The sequence below is a fragment of the Sycon ciliatum genome, chromosome 1, assembly GCF_964019385.1.
Source record: "Sycon ciliatum chromosome 1, ocSycCili1.1, whole genome shotgun sequence".
NCBI lineage: Eukaryota > Metazoa > Porifera > Calcarea > Leucosolenida > Sycettidae > Sycon > Sycon ciliatum.
The window spans coordinates 13051413-13067024 of record NC_088643.1 but is presented as its reverse complement, the minus strand read 5'-3'; the positions used below and the strand labels follow the sequence as shown (position 1 = coordinate 13067024).

Below are 15612 nucleotides of genomic sequence, written 5' to 3'. Positions count from 1 at the left end.
TTATTATACTCTTGCTACAATGTCATGTACCATGTGTACAGTGCTGGCAACTGAAATCCGACCCCCTAGCGTCTCGTACGAATCGCTAACGCGGCTAGCGCACCGCTAGGGGGTCGGATTTCAGTTGCCATGCCAGCACCGTAGATCTACCAGATAGTAGATCTACGTAGGGTCGACTCCCTGCCACGTAGATCTACTGTACTTGTATCAGTGCTTACTCAGAATCGATCCCTTCGCTTTCATATAACTGGGCCAGGAACCCGTTTGAACTTGCGAAGTAAAATAAAATCAATCAATCAATCATCAGAGCGACTTGCCCTTGCAACTGTGTAGGATTGTGTATCACTATCACTACGACACTAGACACTAATCACTATGTACTAGTCTGTCTAGACAGATGTCAGTATCATGATGTAGATCTTTGTACAATCATAGTCATTGTCAATACCGATGACCATGATGACGAACATGACAACATGAAGACGAATGACCACGATTTCGCCTAGCTTGTACAAGCGCATGATGCTTCTGCAGCAGAGATCGAGATCGATGTCAGCGTCCTGGACTTCATGCAGACTTCAGCTTAGGCCAATGTCCTCTTTACAAGTAGCACTGTAGAGTGTAGTGTCGCAAAGTAACATAGTTGTTCATATCACGGTTGGGACTGTGCGCCAGTGGTTCAGCCATCTTCAAAATTTATCGGTTCCTCTCCAGAAAGTCAGCACGGTTCCTGAGAACCGCAATGCGCTGAGTAGTTCCAGCGACCTGCCCCACTCTGTTCGTCGTGGTGGACCACTGAGTCTGTCGAGGTGTTGAAGATCTAAGTACTTCATTGACGGTCTCATTACTTCATTGAAGAGGTCAAAATGGTAAGTATTTCTATGCTCTGAAATGGAGATGGAACGCCCTTCGTACAAACTAACGGTGCAGATGAATGAAGCCTTTGTAGCTAGCGGTCTCAAACGTGTATGTATTACCATGCAGGGCCACTGTTCGCTGTGCGCGAGCTTTCAAGCTTGTGTGAACGTGTTGGTGTGCATGATTTTGTGTAGGTGCGTGTTTTCATGTGTGTGTGTGTGTGTGTGTGCGTGCGCGTGTGTGTGCGTGTGTGTATGCGCATACTGCTCCCATGCTCATGTGTGTTCCTCTAGGCCAGTGGAGGGACTCATCAGGCGACTGCCAGTAATGTCCAGGTTGCTATCAGATGCCGGCCATTCAACGGTATGTTATGCACATACACACCCCACCACGCACATGCATACCCCGCCATGCACACACACACACACACACACACACACACACACACACACACACACACACACACACACACACACACACACACACACACAGTCACACACCCATACACACACAGTCACACACACCCATACACACACATACAGACAAACACACATACACACACGTAAACACACACACACACACAAACACCTACATGCACATACACACACACACATACGTAATATACACACACACACATACACACACACATACACACACACACACATACACACATACACACATACATATACACACACACATATACACACACATACACACACACACACACACACACACACACACACACACACACAAACACACACCTTCCTTCCTTCGCCCACTGCCACGATTGGCTATGTGTCCCCAAACGGGGGCGACTTGAAGGAGTGCTGGCTTCGGGACGCGGCATGAGGCACTGCGAGTCCGGCGTGACGTGAACGGCTGTTTCACTGTTTGTTTTTTGCTTTTGGGGAGCGACGGGAGGTGCAGCTATGTCTAGCGATGTCTTGAGGACGGCTGAAACGGTGTGTGCAGACCATACACAGGAGTGGCTTCACGGCAGGCTGTACACGAGTGAATACCACGCTGTAAACTCCATCCTGACACCTGGTTCTCCACACAGACCTATCACCTGCTGTGTCAAGCCACTCATCCATGCCAATGGACACCGCCACCAGTTCATGCTTGACTGGGTCTTTCCACCTCTTCCGGGGGCAATGTGGAGGTCGTTTAGACGGCAAGGCACCAAAGAGCAGTTGGCGGGGAATACGGTCATCCATGCGAGCCAGGTGGCCCAGCCATTGGAGACGACGGCGCCGGACCTTGTCAGAGACCAACTCCATGTCTCCCCACCACTGCCGTACCTGAAGGGTTGACACATGCTCGTCCATCTGGCGCGCCCGATTGATGCCCAGGACCATGCGTATAGATCGCAGGTGGAACGGCTCCAGATGCTTGAGATCCCGTTGCCTCGGTGTCCAGTTCTCAGCACCATACAGGAGTACCGCCAGCACAGTGACTCCGTACACAACACACTTGAGACCGATGGGGAACTCTGAGTTCGCAAACACAGCCTTCTTCAAGGTGCCAAATGCACCCGAAGCTGCGGCGATCCTGCGAGAGACATCAAAGCTACTCCTAGCATCAGGAGTAATCTGGCAGCCAAGATAGTGAAAGCTGTCCACGCATTCAACGGTTCCACCCAAAGGCAACATATCCGACGCCACCACACCAACGCCCATAGGCATGAACTTAGTTTTGCCCAGATTGACTGACAGGCCAAACGATGCTGCAACCTCTTGAAACGTGGCCAAGGCCCTTTCAGCACCGCCGTAGGTGTTAGCGAACAGTGACGAATCGTCCGCAAACTGACACTCCGTTATAGTCACTCTGCGACACTCTCTGAGGCATGTATTAATTAAACAAGCAGTCTGCGGAACTGCGACGGCTGGATACCGATATCCTCGTCATTGGCGATGGCAGCATGCCACTTTCACACACACACACATACACACACATACACACATACACACACACACATACACACACATACACACACATACATACATACACATACACACATACACACACACACATACACACACATACATACACACACACACACACACACACGTACAGCATTGCACACTGACTGGAGTAACTGCATGAGTTTTCACCCAACCCTGACACATGCACGGCACATCTTATCGGTTTGAGTCCGGATATTAGAGACTGTTCACACCCTCACACGAGCATGAGACAAGCAGTAGTAGAATTCTCACCCATGAACTGGGCTCTTCGACTTGTAAAACCTCTGTAGAATTCCGCGTGTATGCGAGTACATTACTGTTCATTCTGTTCAATCCCCGGCTGCTTCAAATAGAGTTTCATTTTGTATTTGTCTGGTCACGGAGTGTGAACGGTGTCTAGCACATTAACCCTCTGAATGATACATACAGAAAAAGTAGGTAAACAGTCTTGTTCTGTTTGGTACAGTACTGACGGATGCGGATGAATGCGCCGAGAAGCGAATAGGCTAGGATTTCGTGAAGTACAGCGTGCCGATCCACATGCGGCGACTCGACTGTGCATAGACTGCAGTGTGTGAAAATTAGGAACGGCCTCAGCTACAAAGCTGATACCCTAACCCAGTTCTTCGGCGGACGATTGTACTCTGTCAACTTATCAAGCTGCCTGACTTAATGTTGTATTTTGTATTGCTGCAATGGGATGTTTTGGTTCCTAGAAATTGTGCAGGCTTATCGAGGTTACCGGTGTATGAAGCGCTGGATCAATCGGGGATGGCTGTATTGAGTATGTGTGGCCTGTTTCATGTGTATAATGTGCTGTGGATATCACGGGCCTCTAAATTTGTATCTCGCCCTTCAATCATCTTCTTCTTGAGTTACTCTCTCTTTCCTTCGCACTGCACCCTGAACCTCCAGATGCGGAGAAGGCGCAGGGCAGCACGCGCGTGATCAAGATGAGTGGCCAGAAGGTCACCATACACAACCCGGCACCGGGCGGCAGCGGACAACACAAGGTATAACGGATCCATGCTTATCAGTGCTGTCTTAAATAAAGTTAAATGGTGAAATGTTTCGATGCATTGTTCGTAGCGAAGAGATGGTCTAGGTGCGAGAGTTTCGAGTAACTTACCACTACTCCCATAGCATGGTGGCGCTTGTGTTTGAAATTAATTGCGGCCTGATATATCAGGTGCCTATTTACTGTCCATATGTGTGTCTTCAATTCTGCGGCGTCATCATGGGTTGGTATTTGCCATGGTGTGCATGTAGTATTGATAGAACAGGCCGTGCTGTTACCATACAGGACATGCTGCACGGTGTTGCCTGAATTTGTTTGACTATGTTCACATACCCAGCTCGAAAATAACAATGAAAGATAATGGTACTGAGACTAGGACAAATGTGACAACTCACTGAGCAGGGGCTGCACCGAAACTGCGTGTGGTTTCCTAGATCAGTGGGACTGGTGCATGTTTGCTCATCGCATTCCGATTGCACCTGTGTGCGTCCATCACACTCATTGCATTTGTGTATGTCCATCACTGTGACACTCATTGCATTTGTGTGTGTGTGTGTGTGTGTGTGTGTGTGTGTGTATGTGTGTGTGTGTGTGTGTGTGTGTGTGTGTGTGTATGTGTGTGTGTGTGTGTGTGTGTGTGTGTGTGTGTGTGTGTGTGTGTGTGTGTGTGTGTGTGTGTGTGTGTGTGTGTGTGTGTGTGTGTGTGTGTGTGTGCTCGTCACGTTCACTCATTGGTGTGCTTGCTCCCAGGACAAAGAGTTCTTCTACGACTATTGCTACTTCTGGGATGCAAAGACAGTAAGCTGAAAGTGTAGTGTTCAATCAATGTCCCTTTGGGTTGCAGTGAACATAGTCTGTAGTCTGATAGGGGCCTCAAATAATACTTCTAAACATGTAACCATCGTTCTCTGAGCTCTCCAATGTGTGTGTGTGTGTGTCTGTTTGTGTGTGTGTGTGTGACTTTTTCCTACGGCTAAAAATAGTGGCGATCAACTCATCAGCCTTGCAAGCTGTTGAATGGTGTAATCCCAGCACAAGTTGCTATAGTAATAGGTTTTTCATTTTTTTTTTTTTTTTACAAAGACCACTTAATGCCAAACATGAGATGCAGCTAGGGGAAGCACGCACAACCTGAATCGTGGCAGTGGTGGTGAGGTTTAGGGAGCTCCGCCGACCTAGGGTCTCGACTTCATAGCCACCTAGACGCACCAAGAGTGGGTGGGGAGGAGAGCGAGAGCGAGAGAGAGAGAGAGAGAGAGAGAGAGAGAGAGAGAGAGAGAGAGAGAGAGAGAGAGAGAGAGAGAGAGAGAGAGAGAGAGAGAGAGAGAGAGAGAGAGAGAGAGAGAGAGAGAGAGAGAGAGGGGGGGGGGGGAGAGAGAGGTTGCGAAATTGTTAAAGTAAAAATTAATAAAAGGAACATTGAAAATATGAGATGATTGGTGAGGTGACTGCAGCCTCAGCTATTTGGCCAGCAAAGTCATAATTGTTACAGTAGGCCAGTTATTACATGAACAAGGGAGCTACTGTGCCGCAACATAGAGCGAGGGAGAGTATATAAGCTAGCGAAAAAACTTCAATAAAGACACTGTCTCAGACGCGGTGTGTGCACTACGGCTGAGGTGGGTGTGAGAGGTCTGCTAGAGGCTCTCAGTCGCGCAGCTCCAGTGGTGCAGCTGGAGGTGACGGTGGACACGGCACTTAAAGGCTTGCAGGCCCTCTATTTGACCCGACGAGACCACACAACGCTTGCAGATCACAGCACGAACAGTTCACCAGCCACACTCCACGAAAGCAAGTAGTAGTATTCCTGACAAGTCTTGTTTCGTTCCATAGAGATAATAACGGGGAACTCATCAGAGGAGAAGCAGTTGTTGAATGAAGGGGTTTAGCTGAATAATGCTATTTTATAGAAAAGATATTGGCGCACTGAGGTGTAAACACTCAACTAACTCACATATGTGACATATCAACACAAAAGGAATAGTGCAGAATGGAGGTGTTCTGAACCCTACCAGACGCAACTTTCACAAGTGCTAAATCATGCACAATGAGAAGGAGAGGTACACAGGAATAGGTTGCGCTAGTTTACACGTCACAAATGGTACTGAGGTAGTGACGAAGTTTGGTGAAAAGTAGACGCCAAGTGACAGCCAACAAATCATCAACCCTGCAGTCAAGATCAAGATGGATACGTCGCCTCAGCAGCCCACAGTTCCATGTCACACCCAGCAGCCTTCCTTTCACCTATACCGCTGGCTGAATTTCAATTATCGAGGTTTGTGAAGTATTTGTCTTGTGCAGCTAGCATTTGTGACGTGTAAACTAGCGCAACCTATTCCTGTGTACCTCTCCTACTACTTGCTTTCGTGGAGTGTGGCTGGTGAACTGTTCGTGCTGTGATCTGCAAGCGTCGTGTGGTCTCGTCGGGTCAAATGAAAAACCTATTACTACTGTGTTTGACGGACCTATTGAAGATGGTAACAAAGAATTACAAGTTGCTATGTCTAACATAGCTGTTCGCTATCATCGCTTCGCCATGGGCATGTCTGTGTGTGTGTGTGTGTGTGTGTGTGTGTGTGTGTGTGTGTGTGTGTGTGTGTGTGTTTGTTGGTTCCAGGGTTCATATACTTTCTATTTGAAGTATACATACCTGTTAAAGGGGAAGTTAAGGCAAAAATTAAAATTTCACCATTTGTAGTCTTCGGGGTGCCGAGTCGAATGGTCTTGGTCCGAGGAAGCTGAGACGCTTCCTTCCTACTTGAATCCCAATCGAACTCGCGCACTTCCACCGAAACTGGGTGACTGCGCCCTACTAGATGGGGATTTGTATGCAAAATCTCACTAAAAGCGCCATTGCGTTCTTATAAAAGCACGGATGACCGCGATTGGCCCATATGTTGTAGTCTTTTGGACGCTGAGTCGACTGGTTTTGGTCCGAAAAGGCTGCGAAGCAGCGTTCCTCCTTTATTCCCAATCGAACATGGTCGAACAAGTGCTCACGTGCTGCTGCGTACACCAGTCACCTGGTCACCGTGCCTGCAGGGTACAACTTACTAGCCTGTTTGACCTTTTTTGGGTGCAGTCCTGTCACTCGAGTTGAACTCGAGTTGAACCTTGGTGTGAAAGTTGTCGCCTGCTGGCGTGGTGACCAGGTGATTTGGGCACCCAGGAGCACGTGACCGCTTCTTCAACCATGTTCGATTGGGAATAAAGGAGGAACGCTGCATCGCAGCCTTTTCGGACCAAAACCAGTCGACTCAGCGTCCAAAAGACTACAACATATGGGCCAATCGCGGTCATCCGTGCTTTTATAAGAACGCAATGGCGCTTTTAGTGAGATTTTGCATACAAATCCCCATCTCGTAGGGCGCAGTCACCCAGTTTCGGTGGAAGTGCGCGAGTTCGATTGGGATTCAAGTAGGAAGGGAGCGTCTCAGCTTTCTCGGACCAAGACCATTCGACTCAGCACCCCGAAGACTACAACTGGTGAAATTTTAATTTTTGCCTTAACTTCCCCTTTAACCATGAACTGCTTCTGGCTAGATTAACTCTTGTGTAATCAATGGTGCTAGTGAAGCTTATATCAGATCCACTCTGATTTAGCCACCCACACTAGTAGCAAGTATTACCTTCACTGGGGGCAGGGGTTCTGCAGTTGGATCCCAGGACGGATACCCTGATGCCGTCAATCCTTTTTCTGCACCTTGTCCTCACCCACTTACTGAGGTGTGGTGAGCCCATAAGTGGGATCATTTTCAAGTCCACCCAGAGTTTTGGGGATTTCAGGGGGTGTCGGCCGTTGGGCGGTTCAATAGCCAATTGAGTCATCTTTCCAAGATTCCTTTTGAGTCTCTCTCCCCTCTCCCGGGGAGACCCACGTGACCAGTTTTGGCAGTGAGCAACAAGTACAAGTACAAGTGTGTGTGTGTGTTTGTGTGTGTGTATGTGTGTGTGTGTGTGTGTGTGTGTGTGTGTGTGTGTGTGTGTGTGTGTGTGTGTGTGTGTGTGTGTGTGTGTGTGTGGCTTAATCTTCTGGAGTACTTGCATGCCATGTTTTTTTCTTATTTTGTTATTGAAATGCACAACCCTACAAAATCAAGACGAGGACAAGCAACATGCTGTATGGGCTGGCCTGCTCTGCCGATGAGTAGGTCAAGCTTTGGGTACGGATCACCTTGCCTTCAAGGCTTGCTCTACGTATCGGGAAAACTAGGAAGGCGACGAATTGTAGTACTGATCGTGCAGTGGGGACGGGTGGAATACTCAATACTTGCGAATAACAACAGGGCCGGTTGGTCAGGCCGTGGTCGGACCAACATTTTGATCCCCAACGTACATTCACTGCTGTCCAGGTCATGTGTACCCTCCATATCATACACAAGTATGAGCGGCTAGGGTATGGCTGGACCAATCAACAACTCCGTCCGCCGGCCCTGAGTCTGTTACAAGTAAGTTACGCAGTGCTCACTGGTCTTGACCTGTGTTGCGTGCCGCACAGGACGCCATTTACGACAGCCTCGGGGCACCGCTGCTGAACAAGGCGCTGGATGGATACAACGCCACGATCTTTGCCTATGGTCAGGTAAGATTACGTGAAAACAATTCGGGTGCAGTATACACTCATACCTCATTTATCCGGGCAGTCCGGGATCGGGCCCTGCCCGTAACTTTGAAATGCCCGTAACTTCAAATCACATACTATCTTTCTCATACAATCATATTCATATTGCAGATTTCTCGTTTTTGGTAGGAATCGGAGAATCCTCTCTTCGGTGAGAAGGCAGTATTGCCTGTGCCCTGAGCGAATTGAAATAAAAGAATAAAACAACAACATACATTTTGATGGGTGAACGGCCATAGATGTGGCATGTGACGTCACGAAATCCACAAAAAGTGACAAAAGAGTGGTAATATTTCCACTGAAACTCGCCCAAAGGGTGCCGCCCGGTAGACTGAAGTGCCCGTGATTTCGGGGTCCGGAGTCTGTTTAGTATGCATCGCTCGGGGAAGAAATGATGTTCGTGCATGAACTCATGGCACTGGAGGATCTTCTCTGTGATGAAGAGGGGTGTTGTCGGGTAGCAGAACAGTCCGGCTTCACCATTGCCATCTCAGCAGGGGCGTCGGAAGGTATTTTCGAGTGGTACGGTCAGCCCCTTGAAGTACTCCTGGCTCCTCTGAAAAATTTCGAAAACCTCGAGTCTTCATCGGTGCCTTTTATTGATTCGCGGGGTACCTTGGACAAAGAGTGGTACGGGCAATACCGTAGTGACCGTAGCGTGTCCGACGCCCCTGATCTGGTTACGATGAATTCACTGGTGTCTGCTCCATGTGTTAGGTTCACGATCTCACATATGCACGCACTCGTACGCACTCGCACACTCGTACTCACCTTTACAGACTTGTACTCACCTTTACTCTCATACTCACCTTTGTTCCCTTTTCTAACCTTTTCTTCCGTTGGCCTGGGTAGCTGGATTCGCGCTCTAGTACATTCATGCCCATAGCTACCCAGGCCCTTGATAAGCTCTGACTTTGACATTTCACTCTCTCTCTTTCCGTCGAACCTTGAGATTAAACCTCTTGGCCTTCGTCCTCTGTCCGAGTGAATCGTGTGATCCTGTGATCTTTACATATGCAATGGCAATAGAGCAAAGCATAGTAACCGTAACAGTTGAGTTGCATTGCAGCATATGCTACATTATTTGTTTGCGCACTGCGCCTGAGCTCAGTTTCACTGTGTGCATAGGAAAGTATGGGCAACACACGTGCTCACGAACACCCTCGGACAGGTGTACACACATACACGTACGAAGCACACCTGTGATCTACGCAAATTGATACGTGCCCCTATGTGCGGTGAGCATATGCTAAGAATCTCAGCACAGAGCAATGGCATTAGGATGACTAGCAACGCGTACGCTACACACGAATCACAACAGATATCATCTGTTGTAATCCAGAATGGCTTGCTTCCTCTTTCATTCTTCTACTTTTGTCGAAAACCCACCTTTTACACATGCGTATCCACCAGCACACACATAACGACATGTACACATACGTACAATATCATGTCTCGCGTCGTTGCCATGGTTACTTGTGTTGGCTTGGCACGCACTGCAGATCAACAGACTTTCGTATGGATTTGTCAATTTCGCGCCGAGTTACAACTTTCCGAACGGTTTGCCTTCTTACTGAGACCCAGCACAGTAAAAGTCATGTACTGCCCATGGTTTTACTGCATTATGGCGCGCTTTGTTTGCGTAGACGCCGAGACCTTTAAAGTCGGCAGAGCAGCCTGCTGCTTGGCTCCGCCACCACTTCTCGCACATATTCGGGGAATATAGTGGACTTTCGTATAAAAACAAAACAAACAAAAAACATGATGGGGTGGCTGCCCTGGGTCACTTGTGCGTACTTTGCTTCTTACCAGTCGAAAGTCTCTTTTTGTTTGAAGACGTACACACAAACATTGTAGGCTTTTGCTAAATCAACTGATCTTGATTGTAGGTCATGCTCGTTGTGTCCACTGTGTGTCCTGTGAGTGCAGACGGGCAGTGGCAAAACGTATGGCATGTCCGGTACGCCAGCGGAGCCCGGAATCATCCCAACGGTACGTGAGGCCTATCTGGTATGGCATTTTACGTGGCATTCTAATCAATGGGCATACAGCTCAGCATTATGTTACCCTGTACTAGGAGTATCACGTAGTGAACTGAACAGACATGTATAGTACAGTCAGCCCTGGAAACAACGGCCCTCGACCGGGCAGGAGAATGCTGTCGCGATTCACGGCGTTGATTGTATTTTTACAGTGGAACCTCTCAACAAAGGATGCTTGAACTAACGTTGTACATACCCTACTCAGGGGTGTCGGAAGGTATTCCTTATCGGTGTGAGCTGGGTGGGTCCGGGAACAATTTTTGGAAAAGAAATGGGCCCAAATAGCCCATAGTTTATTGTTTCAAGTATCACAAAATTCAACTATTGGTGCCACTTTGGCTGCACCTGCTGCACCGGTTCCACTGCTCCTGCTAGCTGTTCCAGTTGCAATGCCTTCTGTACTCACCAGGGCGCATCCCAGTGAGTGGTGTTCCACGGGTCAGATATATCTGGCAAGTTGTGGTAACCGTAAGGTATCTATCAATGAAAGGTTCCAGTGGCACCCCCCCCCCCCCCCCCATGCGAATACTCTGCGGAGTCTTCAGGTTATTATCATGGCCTGTGAGACTATGCTCGTGATGCTAATTCCCCTGACGCTCTATCTCTCTGCACTATCTTGCGCTCACAGATGAACAGCCAGCTGTTTGAGCGCATTGAATCGTCGCCGCCGAACGTTGAGTTCCTGGTGACTGTCTCCTATCTTGAGGTAGGTAACATTGAGTGTATATGATTTTGCATACACCTCTACACAACCATGCATAGCAGGCCCATCTCACCAACTTTGGAGGTGGTGCCCCCATGGATGGGGGTCGGGGGTCCTCACCCATGAAAACATTTCAAATTGAAGCCGATTGCGAGCATTTCAGGGCATTTGGTGCCATTTCAGGGCATTTAGTGCCATTTCAGTGTAACTACAATAAAAGACTGTTTGATTCTGCAACAAACCAAGAATACGCTACAATCAGGAACAAGGATTCTTCATTATTCGTCACCTTTGCGCTGAGCTGCAGTGTGCTAAAAAAAAGGCCGCAAAAATGGGATGGCCACAGCCACCCCAGCCGCCCCGGCTGTGACGGCCTTGCATAGGTAATGATGGCATATGCGATGAAAGGACCAGTCAGCATGGCCAACCTAACCGCAGTTCATAGGGTACAAACTGGCTTTTACATGTAGTTTGGATGGTTTAAAATAGATGATAAAAGTGCCCCCCCCCCCCCTCCCCTTGTGAATGTCATGGAAACCGTGATATTTCCCGTGGCTATCGATCAGATCAGCAGGGAACTACACTGAGGTTCTCGCTCTCCATGTACACTAACATGTATTATCAACAGTTTGTAAGATTGTACACATGGTATACTCACGTTGCTATGACAGCAAATCGATCGGTTTCACGACTCAGCGGCTTGCTCTCAGCGCATATCATTGAAGTGTGCTGGTTTAGCGTTACATGAACTGAGTACGGTTACTACAACAGGCAGGGCACAAGGAATCACTTCGGTTTTAGTGATGACTGCCACTGGATATAGTTCTAACTCATTCGACTAGACCAAAAAGCTGTGATTCTTCATCATCAGTAAGGGATAATCCTTACCTGTCGCCTCTACGGAGGCGTCAGAGTATTTATGATGCACTGTGGAGGCTGATGACACTTCGTGACTTACACCTCCTGGTTTGAGAGACGCAACACCTCTCACTCCTGCTTGCTGATCCCCCACCCCAACCAAAAATTATTCTAAAGGAAGAGAACTTGTACCTTCTATCCCGAAAGACGGTATGCTTTCCAGCGCCCAAAGAGAGTTGGAAAGCTTGTTTCCCATATGTCACGTGATCGTCGCCTTGGAGTTGACCAATGACAGATCAAATAGCGCGGGCTGGAAAGCGCGGTCCTGCCTGCTCAAAGGTGATGGAACTGGATCCACTGCCCGTCGTCAAGTGACGACGGGCAGGAACGGATTCCACTGCCCGTCGTGAAGTGACGACGGGCAGGAACGGATTCTACTGCCCGTCGTCACTTGACGACGGGCAGGAACGGATTCCACTGCCCGTCGTCAATTGACGACGGGCAGTAGCCACTGGACTCGACTCTCTACTTCATGCCCATGAATCATGGTCTTTCATTGGTTACTTGCCGCATGTTTCATAAAATACAAGGCACCGGATTGCGCGGAAAGAGCGACTACATGTAAGTGGAAAACCAAAAAGATCAAAAAAAGAGTTGACTAATAAATAACTAAAGCAGAAGAGCGACTGTTTGCAACCACAACTGTCATCATGGCGCTCCAACATTTGATCTGGAACTGGGAGAAAAGAAGCCCCTTTGTTGAACGATATTGGCGATGTGAATGAGCTCCTCCGAAAAGTTGAGGGAGAAACTGAAACTTTTATTGCCGAGTCGCTCGCGAAGGAGATCTTGGACGAGCCGGATGAGCCTCAACCAAAGCGCGCAATGCTCAGCAACCTGCAGGACCCACGCAATTTGCCGAGGTTTCTGATCAAGACGTGGGGAAAATCCGTAGGAATACATAGAACCGCCAGAATGCCCGATGCCCAGTCGACAATGTCAATGGCACCACGAGAAAAAAAGCACTATGGACTACTACGAAAAACTGTACCAGAAAACAATCACAAACCACAATGCAGGTGTGTCTGTCATGTACATGTACGTATCTCTTTATTTGGCTTGGGTGCACACGGGAAACACGTTCCAGTCACTCATACTCGGCCAGTACCGCTGTTCATCCAGCCCTTGCCGCTGTCGCGGCGCGGGCTGGATTCCGCGGTACTGCCCTTGTACTCGTGCAGGAACCTGTACGTCTTTGCGGGTAACTTGAACATTTGGGGTCATGCAAAATCACACTGATTTTGGGATTTCCCCGCAAAAATGTTGTGCTTAACCGCATTCCGTTCACTTCACAGTTGCTTTTCGTTGGTGCGGTTTGTATACTACTTTGCCATTGTTCAGCCACCGTGCTCACAGCAGAGACTTCCGGGAGTGTTATTGTTGTGAAAGTGGACCACAAGGACCAGGATAGATCAGCATACAAAATTGCCAGGTGTACCTGTTGATGGTTCGCTGTGGCACGATGAGTGGCACTGCAGCTGTGGGGACATTACGGACGTTTAGAAACGCGATGGTTGGGAAGAAAATTCGAGCCTGGGAATGAGTACAGAAACAAAGCTCGAAACTTCGAGAACTCGGACGCGAGTTGCAGTGATTTGTGAAAGCAACTTTCTCTTTCCTCGGTACGCACTTGACGGCAGGGAGTTGTAAATTTCCAGCCCCTGTTTGAGACTGAGCTGCATATACAGTACGGTACAAAAGAGAAAAAGTCCTTTCGTGTTGCTAAACCTTTACAAGGTTTCCTTTTTCGAAATATATTTTCGCGAAATATCATCGCCACCAAAAGTACGAACTGTCGCGTTGCTAAACGTCCCTATTATTCAAAGAAGCTGACCACCATACTGATGTCAGACAGGCCTAGAGGAGAAGTTATTATTGACGGGCGTGACAGCAGTCTTGTGGGGGTTAGCCTACGGTCCTTTCAGAACATGTGTCCATACGCACTCAATGGTAAAGAAGCAGTGCTTCAGGCTAGGTGGATAGGTGGGGTATTTGCACTTTGCCGCAATACCTGTGCGAGCGGTTGACTCAGTCAGTGATAGGAATCTTTAAAACAAGCTAACATCCACAGCAGAGAATCGAAATAATCTAATTGGGAGCACCTGAGTATTCTGATAGCAATTTATCCAACTCAAGACAATCCATGATCATGTCTGAGAAAGTGTTCTGCCAGCCAAGATGACATGTAACGTTACACGCACGCGCACACACACACACACACACACACACACACACACCTTGACCTTGATACACGTTGCCTTGATAGGTTACACGGTCCCCGTCAGGGGAGAGGGGTGGAAGAGACTGAGGAGCAGCACTTCTGATGGCGCACTAGATGGTGACGTAGTCGGAACTTCCTTTGGCAAGGGCACTCAAACGGGAAGTCGGCCCTTTCCGACACTGTCCTTCGTTTCGTGCGGTCGCACTTGTGTCTGGCCAAGCCGATGCTGGACTTGACACACACACACACACATACGTGCGCGCGCACACACACACACACGCACGCACGCACACAGATCAACAAACATAAGTTTGACATGAAACCTCATGATTACGCTCCTGCCTAGCAGCTTGGAAGGTTGTGCGCATACTTTTGTATTCACGTTGCTATGACTACAAATGTATGGATTCGTAATTGTCTTCCTGCTCCTTTTATAGTATTACGTCGTTGAAGCTTGCTATATGGTAGGGTTGGGTATGGCTACTGTATTTTGAGGCAGAGCGTACGGAATCACTTCGGTTTAGTAATGAATAACGCTGAATATATTTCGAAGTCATTGGACTAGACCAAAAGTCACAAGTCTTCATCATCAGTAAGGGATAATCCTTACCTGTCGCCTCTACGGAGGCGTCAGAGTATTTATGATGCACTGTGGAGGCTGATGACACTTTGTGACTTACACCTCCTGGTTTGAGAGACGCAACACCTCTCACTCCTGCTTGCTGATCCCCCAACCCTATAATACTTGCAAAAGAAGATGGATCTGTGTGTACGATAGTCGGCACAGAACTTGATGGTAGGCTCTTTTCTTCCAAGCTTGGGAGAAACTAGGGGTGAAACAATAGAGAGGTTTTGCATTCCGAATTTCGGAATGATTTTCGACTGTGCTTTTCCGAAAAAAGCGCGTTCCGAAAAACGGTATTTTCAGTGTTTTGCATTCCGAAAATCTGATTCGACTTCGTTTCCAAGGGTTGCCATGCAAAACAAATGGAGAGCGTCGAAGGGGTTGAGCAGGATCAAATCCATGTGCGCAGGTCAAACTGAATTTGGGTGCGGTTCGAAGACGAGGACGGACTGATGGTGGACCAAGTGATCCAACAGCTGAAGACGAGGTTGGCGAACTACTGTCTTCTACTGTTAGTAGGCTCCAGGGCAAAGGAAGATAGAGTGTGATGAAGTGTGAGAAGATTAGTCAACATGGCGAGATCAGCGAGAGCAGCAAAACCAGCAAAAATCAAAACTACATACGTGGAAATTTTTCAAA

At 48.2% G+C, this 15612-nt stretch overlaps 1 protein-coding gene and 2 non-coding genes across 3 annotated transcripts in view; all 3 read left to right on the top strand.

Moving 5' to 3' along the window:
* The first annotated feature begins 500 nt into the window (after positions 1-500).
* LOC135814013 (kinesin-II 85 kDa subunit-like) overlaps positions 501-15612 on the top strand; it is a 34454-nt gene continuing 19342 nt past the window's right edge. The window contains exons 1-7 of the mRNA XM_065327061.1: positions 501-869; positions 1152-1221; positions 3741-3838; positions 4594-4641; positions 8342-8425; positions 10394-10456; positions 11135-11212. Coding sequence (XP_065183133.1) covers positions 867-869; positions 1152-1221; positions 3741-3838; positions 4594-4641; positions 8342-8425; positions 10394-10456; positions 11135-11212 — 444 coding nt within the window. The 5' untranslated portion in view covers positions 501-866. The remainder of the gene's footprint in view (positions 870-1151; positions 1222-3740; positions 3839-4593; positions 4642-8341; positions 8426-10393; positions 10457-11134; positions 11213-15612) is intronic.
* On the top strand, positions 12074-12214 carry LOC135807243 (U8 small nucleolar RNA). The gene has a single exon (XR_010551532.1). It is a non-coding gene; the product is annotated as a U8 small nucleolar RNA (small nucleolar RNA).
* Positions 14935-15075, top strand: LOC135807236 (U8 small nucleolar RNA). Its single transcript, XR_010551526.1, has one exon. It is a non-coding gene; the product is annotated as a U8 small nucleolar RNA (small nucleolar RNA).